Genomic DNA, 14,399 nt, shown 5'->3' on the forward strand with positions numbered 1-14,399 from the left:
CCTAAGACGACTTGGAGGACAGGAGTTTACTTGTGGTTAAGGGTAAGGTGTGTCTAGATCCCTCATGTTTTCCATTTCTAGAGCTGTTAGTCATATTATTTAGATTTTTGGTTTCAGGGTAATCATTGATGGTTCTGTGTGGGTTAAACTTAGAGCGGCTATCTGTCATTATTGGTTTGATAGTGCTAACATTGGAATGGGCTTTTGGGCGAGAATTAATCTTACTATTGTATATGGTCCTGGAGGTAATGGGACCTAAAGGGCTACTGGAAAAACATGATGTCTGGTAGTGGGTGGACATGTTTTTATACTTATTAAAATCTTCATTGACTTTGTTACGGTGGGTAGGGGGAGGGTAGTGGGTAGGTGGTCTTTTCCTTTCCCAGGCCCTCACCCTATTTTCTTTGAGGTCTGCTACATCTCTCAAAAGCTTTTTACATTTGTTCAGAACCTCGTTATATTCAAAAATTTTCAACATTGTTCTTTTATGAGGTAGTAAGAGTGACATTGGGGGTTTGGTGTGACTGATTATGGCATATGTGTAACAGATGTTTTAATTTAGTGGCTAATGATGTACAGATCTGTTTGTTTGCGTTTACTGATGAGAATCCTTATGAATTTGACTGAACAACTATCACTGATGTCCAGCCATTTTTTATAGAAAAGGTTATCATCAAGGAAGGTTGGTTTAAGGGATAGTCTTAGGCCGCGGGGTAGGACCCCGAGGTGGAGATAGATGGTTAGGAAATAACCGTCTGTTTTTCCTTTTTTTCCTTGTTCAATCCCTTTATCGTACGATCCTTGTGGCGCCCCTTCTTTATCCTTTTCTTCAGGGACAAAGCACAGTCCCTGGCAGCTTTTGGATAACCCTCTTTCTTTTTTTCTCTATTTCTGCAAGTGCATAGGGTCACCAACGCAACTCATATCTGGTGTCACAGTAGCTTGCACGCATAGTACAACTAAACTAATCTAAAAAAAATGACAGGCAGAGGCAGGCCACCCGCAGGGGCCGTCGTGGTCGTGGTGCTGTGATTCCCTTTGGCCCTAGAATAATGCCCAGTATTCAGAGGCCACGTACCCTGGACTCGAAAAGTTCTGAGGACATAGTTGACTGGCTAACACAGGACACCCAATCTTCTACAGCTTCCGCTCGGAACGTTGACGCACCATCCTCCTCCAGCTCAGCTTCGGGCACCTCTCAAGTTACCACTCATCCGCCTGCCGCCACCACCAACACTAGCACCACAGCTGCTTCACTTGATCTGTCAGAGGAGTTATTTACACCTCAGTTGGAAGAAATGAGTGATGCGCAACCATTATTGCCAGAGGATGTAGATAACAGGGATATGTCTCAGTCCGGCAGCATTACACAAATGGACGTACGGTGTGATGATGATGATGTTGTACCCGCTGCTGCTTCCTTTGCTGAGTTGTCAGATACAAGTGAAGCGGTTGATGATGGCGATGTGTCCGTGGATGTCACGTGGGTGCCCGCTCAAAGAGAAAAAGAATAGGGGTAAAGTTCAGATGGGGAGACAGAGAGGAGGAGGAGACGAGTTGGAAAAAGGGGGAGGTCGTCGCAAGGAGCTAGTGGCACAGTCAGTCAGCATGCATCGGCACCCGGGGTCAGCCAGACAGCACGCCAATCAACGCATGCTGTTGCCACCACCAGAATGACGGCATTGCAGAGATCAGCAGTGTGGCATTTTTTTTGTGTGTCTGCCTCTGACACCAGCGATGCCACTTGCAACCTGTGCCAAAAGAAACTGAGTCGTGGGAAGTCCAACACCCACCTAGGTACAACTGCTTTGCGAAGGCACATGATCTCAAATCACAAACGCTTATGGGATCAACACATGAGTACAAGCAGCACACAAACTCAAAGCCGCCATCCTCTTCCTGGTCCACCATCTTCAGCCACGTCAACCACTGCTGTCCTCCTTGCCCCCTCTCAACCATCCGCCACTCCGTCTCTCGCCTTGAGCAGTTCCTGCTCATCTGCCCACAGTCAGGTGTCTGTTTGTAGCTATTGGGACACCACAGTGGAAGGTACCCAGACAAAATTTCTCTGCACAAATGGCAATCCCCAACCTGTACTCAATTGTGCAAAAGTAAGTAATGCCATGTCTGGCACACAGTGTTGGGGCAAGGGTCCATCTGACCACTGATACCTGGTCTGCAAAGCATGGTCAGGGCAGGTATATCACCTACACTGCGCATTGGGTAAACCTGCTGACGGCTGCCAAACATGGAATGCGTGGCTCTGCAGAGGAGTTGGTGACACCGCCATGACTTGCAGGTAGGCCTGCTGCAACCTCCTCTACTCCTCCTACTCCATCCTCTTCCATAACCTCCTCAGCTGAGTCCTCTTCTGCTGCTGCGTCTTGCTCTACATCAACGGCACCCCCCCAGCTCTCCAGGGGCTATTCCACATCCCGGATACGACAGTGTCACGCCGTCTTGGGGTTGACTTGCCTGAAAGCAGAGAGTCACACCGGACCAGCACTCCTGTCTGCCCTGAATTCACAGGTGGATCACTGGCTGACTCCGCAGCAACTGGAGATCGGCAAAGTGGTGTGTGACAACGGAAGCAATTTGTTGGCGGCATTGAATTTGGGCAAGTTGACATATGTGCCGTGCATGGCACATGTGTTGAATCTGATTGTACAACGCTTTGTGCATAAGTACCCAGGCTTACAGGACGTCCTCAAGCAGGCCAGGAAGGTGTGTGGCCATTTCAGGCGTTCCTACATAGAGATGTCGCGAACATAAAATTTTCCGTTCGCGGACGGCGAACGCGAATTTCTGCAAATGTTCGCAAACGGGCGATCCGGGCGAACCGCCATAGACTTCAATAGGCAGGCGAATTTTAAAACCCACAGGGACTCTTTCTAGCCACAGTAGTGATGGAAAAATTGTTTCAAGGGGACTAACACCTGGACTGTGGCATGCCGGAGGGGATCCATGGCAAAACTCCCATGGAAAATTACATAGTTGACGCAGAGTTGGATTTTAATCCATAAAGGGCATAAATCACCTAACAATCCAATAATTTTTTTGAACAACGTGGTTTAAAACATCCAGTATATGTATACGATCAGGTATGATGTTGTATCGATCAGGTAGTGTAAGGGTTATGCCCGCTTCACAGACATTGACAGACCAAACTCCCCTTTTAATGCACCGCAAACAACCGCAAACAGTCCATTTGCCCAACCGCAAACTCACCATTTGTACAAGGTTGGATACCAAGCTAGCCATGTCCCGTTGATGTCATTGAAGGTTTCTTCCTCCACCCAGCCACGTACAACACCAAGGGTCCCGGAAAGGTGAATTGAATTGATTTTTCGAACGGGGAGATGGTTAAAAAAACTCTGGCTCCCTCCCCTTTGTTTGAATCCACGGTCACTGCGTCTGTGCCGTGCAATTTACTGTCCCACCCGATATGAGTGCTATTTTCTGTAGTTCTCTCTTCTCATCAGTTTAATCCCTGTTACGTCCCCATTCTGGGGTCCATTTATAAAAATAGATTTTTCGAACGGGGAGATGATTAAAAAAAAGCTGTCTCCCTCCCCTTTGTTTGAATTTCAGCCACGGTCACTGCGTCTGCGCCGTGCAATTTACTGTCACACCCGATATGAGTGCTATTTTCTGTAGTACTATTCTCATCAGTTTAATCCCTGTTACATCCCATATAAGGGTGGGATTGCCTTTTGTGAAAAAAAATTTAGGCCGGGTACCTTCGACTGCCTTCACAGTGACAGACCAAACTCTGATACACCAAACTGAATTGATTTTAGGAACCGGGAGATGGAAAAAGCAGCTTGGTCGGTCCTCTTACTCCCAAGTTGGGGCACTGCGCGTGCACGGAGCAATGTGCTGTGACACCCTATATGAGTGGTGTCTTAACTAGTACTATTCCTATCAGTTTAATCCCTGTTATGTCCCCTATCCGGGGACGTGTGTCGAATTGATTAACCATTGTCGAATTAACGAACCATTACGACATCCTGGAATAATTTAGTTCTGAGCTTTGTACTTGCTTTGTATTGGAATTGATGGGGATTTTTTAAATTGTCTGCATTATGGCTTTAAATGTGGCTTTGAGGAGGAGGAGGAAGACCAACCACAGCAGGCATCCCAGGGTGCTCGTTGTCACCTATCTGGTACCCATGGGGTTGTACGTGGCTGGGGGGAAGAACAGACTTTCAGTGAGATCACTGAGGACAAGGAACGGGACATGAGTAGCTCGGCATCCAACCTTGTGCAAATGGGGTCTGTCATGCTGTCGTGCCTGTTAAGGGACCCTCGTATAAAAAGGCTGAAGGAGAACGACCTGAATTGGGTGGCCACGCTACTAGACCCCTGGTATAAGCAGAAAGTGCCTGAAATGTTACCGAATTACCGCAAGTCGGAAAGGATGCAGCAGTTCCAAAATAAATTAAAAAGTATGCTTTACACAGCGTATAAGGGTGATGTCACAGCACAACAGGAATCTAACAGGGGAAGAGGTGAAAGTAATCCTCCTACCACGACCACGCCGGCAAGGACAGGACGCTTTACAGACGTGATGTTGATGGAGGACATGCAGAGCTTTTTAAGTCCTACGCATCGCCACAGCCCTTCGGGGTCCACCCTCAGAGAACGACTCGACCGACATGTAGCAGACTACCTCGCCTTAACTGCAGATATCGACACTCTGAGGAGCGATGAACCCCTTGACTACTGGGTGTGCAGGCTTGACCTGTGGCCTGAGCTATCCCAATTTGCAATAGAACTTACGGCCTGCCCCGCTTCAAGTGTCCTGTCAGAAAGGACCTTCAGTGCAGCAGGAGGTATTGTCACTGAGAAGAGAAGTCGCCTCGGTCAAAAAAGTGTTGATTACCTCACCTTTATTAAGATAAATGAGGCATGGATCCCGAAGGGACTGACAGTGGGCGATACATTTGACTAATAAAGGCCTGGTCCACAAGCTGCTGTATTTTATCTCTGCATGCCGGATGACTTGCGTGACTTATCCGCCACCAACTAGGGTTCAAGCCGCAATGTTTTAGTGCACTTTCTGCCTGCCTGGAAAACATAAATTTTTCTGGCCGCTGCTACAGCGGCTGCAACAATACCTAGTTTTTCAGGCATGTGTACATGCCTAATTTTTCTGGCCTCTGGTGCTGCACTGTGGCTGCAAAAACAAAAGAAAAGAAAAGGCATATACATGTGTCAATTCCCCTTCGTGGTCGTTTCCTTGTTGTGGTGAAGGGGCTTGCGTATCACAATGAAGCGACCACCTCTATGAGTGTGTTGGCAATGACAATGTTGGCACACCCCAGATGATAAGGTCGTTGCTTCATTGTGAACAGACCAAAAGTTATCGGCTGGATCACATTAATTTTCTTTGTGATCATCTAAGGTGATCATTAAAGCCTACTAGGCCAACAATGGGCCCACACTGCAGAATCATTGTTTTCTGGGTCACATAACTGTCACTGAACTACCTCAGCATGACCATAGGCTTTGAAAAAACCCCATCGCCTGCAATCTCCCAAACGTGCGCACGAGCACAGTCATCACTACACCAAGATTGACGCATAGAGGAATAAAATTTATGTCATGAGTGTGTCAACTATTGACAACTCTTTGCGGTTGTCTAAAATCTATTCCATACACGTCCCCTGATAGGGGACGTAACAGGGATTAAACTGATAGGAATAGTACTACTTAACAGACCACAACTATCTGGTAGCACAGTACATTGCACGGCGCACACGCGCAGTGCCCCAAATTGGAACTAGGAGGACCAACCAAGCATCTTTTTCCATCTCCCGGTTCCTAAAATCTATTTCATACACCGGCCCCTAATAGGGGACGTAACAGGGATTAAACTGATAGAAATAGTACTACTTAACACACCTAATTATAATAATAATAATCGGGGACGTAACAGGGATAAAACTGATAGGAATAGTACTACTTAACACACCACTCATACCTGGTGGCACAGTACATTGCACGGCGCACGCGCAGTGCCCCAAATTGGAAGTAGGAGGACCGAGCAAGCATCTTTTTCCATCTCCCGGTTCCTAAAATATATTCCATACACGTCCCCTGATAGGGGACGTAACAGGGATTAAACTGATAGGAATAGTACTACTTAACACACCTTATAATAATAATACTAGTGGACGTAACAGGGATTAAACTGATAGGAATAGTACTACTTAACACACCACTCCTATCTGGTGGCACAGTACATTACACGCGCAGTGCCCCAAATTAGAAGTAGGAGGACCGACCAAGCATCTTTTTCCATCTCCCGGTTCCTAAAATCTATTCCCTACACGTCCCCTGATAGGGGACGTAACAGGGATTAAACTGATAGGAATAGTACTACTTAACACACCTTATAATAACGCAGAGAGAGGCAACGCAGAGAGAGGTGTCTGAAGAAGAGGAGTCAGAGGAGGAAGGTGGCTTTGAGGAGGTGGAAGACCAACCACAGCAGGCGTCCCAGGGGGCTTGTTGTCACCTTTCGGGGACCCTTGGTGTTGTACGTGGCTGGGTGGAGGAAGAGACCTTCAATGACATCAGTGAGGACAAGGAACGGGACATGGCTAGCTTGGTATCCAACCTTGTGCAAATGGAGAGTTTGCGGTTGTGCAAATGGACTGTTTGCGGTGCGTTAAACGGGGAGTTTGGTCTGTCATAGTTTGGTCTGTCACTGTGAAGCGGGCGTAACCCTTACACTACCTGATCGATACAACATCATACCTGATGCTTTAAAGCACGTTATTCCAAACAATTTAGGAATGTTAGGTGATTTATGCCCTTTATGGATTAAAACCCGACTCTGCATCAACTACGTAATTTTCCATGGGAGTTTTGCCACGGATCCTCCTCCGGCATGCCACAGTCCAGGTGTTAGTCCCCTTGAAACAACTTTTCCATCACTATTGTGGCCAGAAAGAGTCCCTGTGGGTTTTAAAATTCGCCTGCCTATTGAAGTCTATGGCGGTTCGCCCGGTTCGCGAAGATTTGCGAATATTCGCGTTTTCTGTTCGCGAACGGAAAATTTTATGTTCGCGACATCTCTATTTATGAATATTAATTATTGAGATTACCCAAAATATCAATAATTAATATCCCCTTTTACACATATATTATAATATATTATATATTCTAAATATATAATAATAATAATAATAATTGTAAATATATTATGGCTAAAAACTTATATATATGTTTAAATTAAATTTAGCCTCTATTTCTGAAAAGTTTCTTACGGGATTCAAACTCACAACCTTCTACACTCATAAGCTCCTGACGAAGTCTGAGGGGCAAAACACGTGTCGAGGTGTTTGTGCGTGGGGTGATACTTCAGCATATTGCACATCATGTCTGTGGGTAGTTTGCTATAGCTGCATATGGACTGTTCCCCTGAGTAGTTTGTTATCTTTTTGCATGTACATACAGTATGTGTGCTGTGTGCAACTATTGATTTGATTACTATATGTTATTATATATATATGTACTTAGCACGGCACCAGTACTCCTGCTCCGGTGAAGCATAGCAGCTAGGACTCTGTGTACTTTTTATGTATTCAGCAAATATATATCTAGCTAGAAGTCTAGTATAGTATCTGCAGCTCTGTGCAATATTCATGTACTCAGCTTCAGGTATTATAAGCCTTTAGATGTATTCAGCTTTAGGGCTAACTGGATTTTGTATGTATTCAGCACTATATATTCAGCTAGTAGCCAAGTGGAGCATTCATAACTTTGTGCAATATATATGCACCTAGCTCTTGATATCATTAAGTTCCTATATGTACTCAGCCTTATAGTTTTAGTCTAATCTACTACCTTGGGCTTCTATTTGTTATTGCCCTGGTGGAGAGCCTGAATTATCCAGCTTGGTCCACAAACTTTTTTTGGGGCGTGTATTTTTTCGCCCCCACTGGTGGAGTACAACTATTAGGACTCTATGGTATCTTTTTGGCTTTACTATGTAGCTAGATATAAGAGTTTGGGGTTTGCTTCCCATTATTACATCTGTGACATAAGTGCTGTATCTGATCTATGTACCCCATGTATATATTTTCTGGATCACTTTCCATCGTACCTCTTTCTTCTTCTTATTGTATTTAAATTATTTATTTTGACGAATAAAGATTATTATACATTTTATAGTCATAGTCCCATTGATCATTCTTTTTGTTAGGATTTATTATGCGCTTTGATCTGGGGACAACTTAGATAATATGAGGTGGTTGTAGGTTTTGATGACTTACCGCCCAGAATGTTAACCACTACATTGCACAGCTGCAGGGCCAGTTACTAAAAAAAATATATATATGAGACTTCTCCTGTATAGGAATACTTATACAGCAAGTATTCCTATACAGCAGAAGTCTATTTATTTTTTTGTAACTGGCCACGTAGCTCTATGGTGTAGGAGTTAAGATTCTTGGCTGTAATGTAGAAGGTTGTGAGTTGGAATCCCGCCAGAAACTTTTCAGAAACAGAGGCTAAATAAGATTTAAATACACTGTGTGTCCCCAAGCACTGAAACCATATATGGACATAGCTAGTAGTGTTGATCACGAATATTTTCGAATTGTGAATTTTAATCGCGAATATCGGCACTTCGCGAATGTGCGAATATTAGAATTTTTTTAAAATACCAGTTCATGCGAATTTTTATGCGAATATTTTAGGCGAATTTTTGCAATCAAGAAAATAATGCCTGGAGATCATGAATTCGCGAATTCTCGAATATATGGCGAATATTCGGCCAAATATTCGCAAAGTATCGCAAATTCGAATATTGCCCCTGCCGCTCATCACTAATAGCTATATATAGAGTCAGAGCAGGGACTCCTAAGCCGAACTAGAGTCCCAACACCCTCCCCTCTTCAGTCAGGGGGTACCTGGTTTAATGCTCAGGTTCTCCCATTGACTGCCATTGTGCTTGAGTGCTTTGTAGAGCACCCGAGCATCAGGAAGTGTTCTACTCGAGCACCAGAGCACTTTGGTGCTTAACCAACACTAGTCCGTCATTAGTCACTAAGAGGTTAAAGCCATCTCTTTAGCTAAAACCCCATTTGTTTACGTCAGTAAAAAGTTGTATTGGTGGTGACTAAGGGGCTATGTACAGTTATGGAGTTATTTTTTTATTTTTATTGAAATGCACCACCTATTATGGGCCTAAACGTATTTCCCCAATAGGTTTTCTTTGAAAATGTTGCTTTATTTATCTTCTACTTCTACTTGTTTTCACACATTCTGCAGGCTGACATATCCCCTGTTCAGGAAAAATGCACCAGATAAGCTAACAGCTCACTCCATAGCTCTCATCTCTGTTCACTTAAGAGGTTGTAAACACTCATTTAAGGGAATTTATCCCCAGTTTTATGCTGCTGGGTTCTGATAGCTCCAGTACATGCGGAGTCCTGATATTCATAAGTTCCTGGCTTTCTCCACCCCTCCTCCTCTTCTCGTTTTCTCCACCCCTCTGCCTCTTCTGGCTTTCTCCATCCCTCTGCCTCTTCTGGCTTTCTTCACCCCTCCTCCTCTTCTGGCTTTCTCCACCCCTCTGCCTCTTCTGGCTTTCTCCACCCCTCTGCCTCTTCTGGCTTTCTCCACCCCTCTGCCTCTTCTGGCTTTCTCCACCCCTCCGCCTCTTCTGGCTTTCTCCACCCCTCTGCCTCTTCTGGCTTTCTCCACCCCTCTGCCTCTTCTGGCTTTCTCCACCCCTCTGCCTCTTCTGGCTTTCTCCACCCCTCTGCCTCTTCTGGCTTTTTCCACCCCTCTGCCTCTTCTGGCTTTCTCCACCCCTCTGCCTCTTCTGGCTTTCTCGAACCCTCCGCCTCTTCTGGCTTTCTCCAACCCTCCGCCTCTTCTGGCTTTCTCCAACCCTCCGCCTCTTCTGGCTTTCTCCAACCCTCCGCCTCTTCTGGCTTTCTCCGCCCCCCTGCAGCTGATTGACAGTTTTTTCCAACTGAATTAACAGCAGTCGTGGAGAAAGCCAGGAGTTCATGACTATTTGGGACTCAACATTATGTATTAGAGCTGTTCAGTACAAGATTTTAGCAGAATGGCTGGATCAATTAAAGAATGTGTGACCCAGCATTTTCCTAAGAGGCTCTGTAAGGCTACTTTCACACTCGCGTTTAGTGCGGATCCGTCATGGATATGCACAGACGGATCCGTTCAGATAATACAACCGTCTGCATCCGTTCATAACGGATCCGTTTGTATTATCTTTAACATAGCCAAGATAGATACGTCTTGAGCACCATTGAAAGTCAATGGAGGACGGATCCGTTTTATATTGTGCCAGATTGTGTCATAGAAAACTGATCCGTCCCATTGACTTACATTGTGTGTTAGAACGGATCCGTTTGGCTCAGTTTCGTCAGACAGACACCAAAACTCTGCAAGCAGCGTTTTGGTGTCCGCCTCCAAAGTGGAATGGAGACAGAACGGAGCAAACTGATGCATTCTGAGCGGATCCTTTTCCATTCAGAATGCATTAGGGCAAAACTAATCCGTTTTGGACCGCCTGTAAGAGCCCTGAACGGATCTCACAAACGGAAAGCCAAAACGCCAGTGTGAAAGTAGCCTTACTAGTTTATTCTGCCATTAGTTTGGACACTATAAAACTGTAGACAGATTCCCTTTAAGATGAAATCTTAAGGTACATTAACACTGCGCTCACTAGCAGACAGCTGCATTTACATTTGCTTATCGCTCATCATGTTTACACAGCACAATTTGCTGCCCAGAAACCATGAATGAACTGTTCACTGTAAAGATAATTTCACCATAGGGTGATCTGCAGGACCTTTACATGGGCAGATTATCAGGAATGAACGTTCGAAGGAATGTTCATTCCCGATAATCTTCCCGACAGCTGGGCAGTCTAAATGAAGCATTATCAAACTACCAATAATTCATCTTAAAAAAGTGTTTATAACCACTTAGGAGAACAGAGATTCGAGCTACAAAGAGAGCCATCAGACGTCTCTGATGGATTTTTCTGAACAACGGGAAGAACCAGCCTGTGTGTGTGTGGATGGGTGTTTGAAACAGCCTATGATAAACATAACAAATCTTTTCATATAAATCTATTAGGAACGTGATTTTTTTAGCCTATAATAGGTGTAATTCAGGGATGGCCAACCTTCTGCTCTCCAGCTGTTACAAAACTACAACTCCCAGCATGCCCAGATTAGCTACAGCTATCAGCCTACAGCAGGGCATGCTGGGAGTTGTAGTTTTACAACAGCTGGAGAGCCACAGATTGGCCATCCCTGGTGTAATACATAGTGCCCTGCAACAGTACTTTGAAGTATGGACATTTGTAGACATTTGCCCCTATTGCTACTATGTAAAGCTATCAACTCCCTACTTTATTGCACTTTCATGGGTTAACTTGCACTGTGATGTCTGCTGTTGTGTTCACTTATACTGTTTTATATTGTTGAACTACATTTTATATGTTTCATGTAATATATCCTGTTCATTTGCACTGTCATTACATTACGACAGTACTGCACTCTGGAAAGGGTTGACGCACAGCCAGCTAAGGCGACTTTCACACTGGCGTTTCTATTTTCCGGTTCTGAAATCCATCATAGGGTCTTAATACCGGAAAAAAATGCTTCTGTTTTGTCCCCATTGACAATGGGAACAAAATGTAACCGGACAGAACGGAGTACTCCAAAGTGCATTCCGTTCCGTTTGGCTGCGTTCCCACTCCTGAGAGTAAACCGCAGCATGCTGCAGTTTTCTTTCCAACATGGGATGCAGAGCAAGATGGATCCATCATGACCCACAATGCAAGTCATTGGGGATGGATCCGTTTTTCGCAGACACAATCTGACACAATAGAAAACGGATCCGTCCCCCATTGACTTTCAATAGAGTTCATGACGGATCTGTCTTGGCTATGTTAAAGATAATACAAACTGATCCATTCATAAAGGATGCAGATGGTTGTATTGCCCTGCCGGATCCAGCAAAAATGCTAGTGTGAAAGTAGCTTCATGCCAAGAGACTTTGGGAATTTCTAACTGTATGCAGTTAGAAATTCCACCAATTATACTGAGTCAGTAAATACTGTATTAACATCTATAGTGAAGAATGATGTGCTGCAAGTGACAAATCTGTTACTATACTGTACAACTGAAAGCAGATGTAGCAATAGCACTCTCTAGTGTAATAGCACAATTTGAATTTAAGATAGATAGATAGATGCTAGATGATAGGTAGACAGACAGACAAAGGATAGCATTGGGAAAAGTTTACTAATACTTCTATATATGATTTCATTAGGATCTATTTCAGTTAAAGTCACAGCTGGAGACACCTACCTGATGACTGTAGGGTACAATTCTGTGGTGTAAAGAAAAACACAACTAAATGATGCGGCTAAGCATCCCTTTCCAAATACTGCCAAGCTGGTCCTCACTATCTGAAGCTCTGAAAAAACAACATTATTAAGACTCTTGTGCATAGACAGAAGAGTTCAGAGGAGATACTAGAATTGTTTTCTTACCTTTTGGCACAAAAATGTTTGCCAATATTGCCAGTCCTCCAAGGACGAGGGAAAAGAACTGTGTCACTCTTCGTCCAATGTAGATCATGCTTGTGGTGGAGATTAGCTTGGCTGGAAAATCAACAGCTCCAAAGATGACCTGAATAAGATATATGTCGACTCCAAATTTTTGAAGGTCCATAGCTAAACCATAATAGGCAAAACTTGTGGAGAACCTGGACAATAGTAGAAAATTTTGAGTATAGATATTTTGTATTATATACCCAATTCTAAGGAGATTCTTGCCTCCTTTTCTTTGCATTTGTAGAGATAGGAGACAATTTTCACAACTTCTTTCTTGAAAGTCCAAAACTATTTGTATACCTAATAGTACTGTGCCTTTTTTAGTAACTACTTACATTTCCCCAACCTGTCAGGAGCGTGGACAGGTCCTTTTCAAAAGGCATCATATTTACTTTCAAAAACTGTGCCTCCCGCCAAATTGGAATCTAGGCACCTGCCTATTCCTCCTTGTCCTGGACCTGATACTCAGTGGTGCTCTTCATGATTGTGACTTTGTAATACCCAAGAGTGGTATTACTATTCTTTCACCAGTCTACTGTCTTTTATTGCTAACACCAATGTCATTCTTGTATTAATTTCCAGGTCCTCCACAAGTATGTATTGATATTATTGTTATGCAACTGTTTTCTACATGTAATATGCCTGGTTCACTTGCAGGTTTCAGCGTAAATGGCAGACAGAAACTTGGATAGAATGGAACTCACCATCCCCCCCCCCCCCATCCTTTTGGGGAGAAGTGGGCCAGTCCTGCTTCTTACCAGAATGGAGGGGCAGCAGTTCCAGTTTAGTCTAGTCTAGAAAGTGAAGTCTAAGCTAGGGCACCTTGACGGCCACACGTGCCTATAACAGCCAGTGCAGGCTAAGGTATGCTTGCCATGGAATCAGATGTATGGAAGATATAGCAACAAGGGGAAAGTGTTCTTCGGTTGCCAGAAGATATAGCAGCAAGGGAAAATAGTTCTCCAGCTGGAGCAGGAGCCTTCAAAAGGAAGAGCTTGTAGAGCACCAGGACTCCATGCTGATTTGCTTACTGAGTGTCAGGAGGGGGACAACAGCCAAAGGCACCCCAATCCAAGGATACCAGAAGGTCCAGTAACCAGACCCAAGCAAAGTTTAGCACAGCTGAGAGAAAAAAAACAGAGTTATCAAGCATGCCTGACATTTTATGCCACAGCCTGCTGGGATCAAGAGAAAGCCTGAATATAAGTAAAGCCTGAATTTTGTCTGGAATCAAGTTGATGCAAGTAAAGCTTGCATCACACCACTCAGTATTCCTAAAGACCTGGGACATGATCGGCCCTAGGGGATGGCTCGTTGCAACTGTTGGTACAGAATTTCCCCCACATAATAGCAGACCGTCTCTCCATTTTAGTCAGAAATGAATAATTGTCACGGACGTTCCCGCGACAGGTGGCAGGAGGTCGGTGAGACTGGCAACACATGGTTGGATCTGACATGTTTTCTGTTTGGATCAAATGACATCTGTGTTGTTTCTGGTGCTTGCCACACCTTCTTTCCCCAGGTGTGGTTATTATGGTAATTTAACCTTCTCTATTTTTTGTTGTTTCTCCCACTATGCTATACGGTTTATAGCTTCAGTTTGAGTTGTGGATAGCTGGGATCTCGGCTGAGTTCCTGGTGCTGCCATAGCCACTTGAAGTTAAGTGTTTTCTTTCCCTTTTGTATTTTGTTTGGGTTATTTTTGTGTGTTGCATTTCCCTGTCATTTGTATTAAGGCCTGAAGGAGACAAGTTGTCTCAGTCCTGAAATTAGTGCCAGG

The 14,399-nt window shown here is 44.3% G+C and overlaps 1 protein-coding gene across 4 annotated transcripts in view; it reads right to left on the reverse strand.

The window, feature by feature from the left end:
* LOC120981168 (solute carrier family 22 member 6-A-like) overlaps nucleotides 1-14,399 on the reverse strand; it is a 313,139-nt gene that overhangs the window by 92,003 nt on the left and 206,737 nt on the right. For all 4 annotated transcript variants that reach the window (XM_040410685.1, XM_040410686.1, XM_040410689.1 and 1 more), the window contains exons 8-9: nucleotides 12,557-12,771; nucleotides 12,372-12,480 (exon numbers count right to left, since the gene is read on the reverse strand). In XM_040410685.1, coding sequence (XP_040266619.1) covers nucleotides 12,372-12,480; nucleotides 12,557-12,771 — 324 coding nt within the window. The remainder of the gene's footprint in view (nucleotides 1-12,371; nucleotides 12,481-12,556; nucleotides 12,772-14,399) is intronic.

Source organism: Bufo bufo, chromosome 10 (assembly GCF_905171765.1).
Source record: "Bufo bufo chromosome 10, aBufBuf1.1, whole genome shotgun sequence".
Taxonomy (NCBI): domain Eukaryota; kingdom Metazoa; phylum Chordata; class Amphibia; order Anura; family Bufonidae; genus Bufo; species Bufo bufo.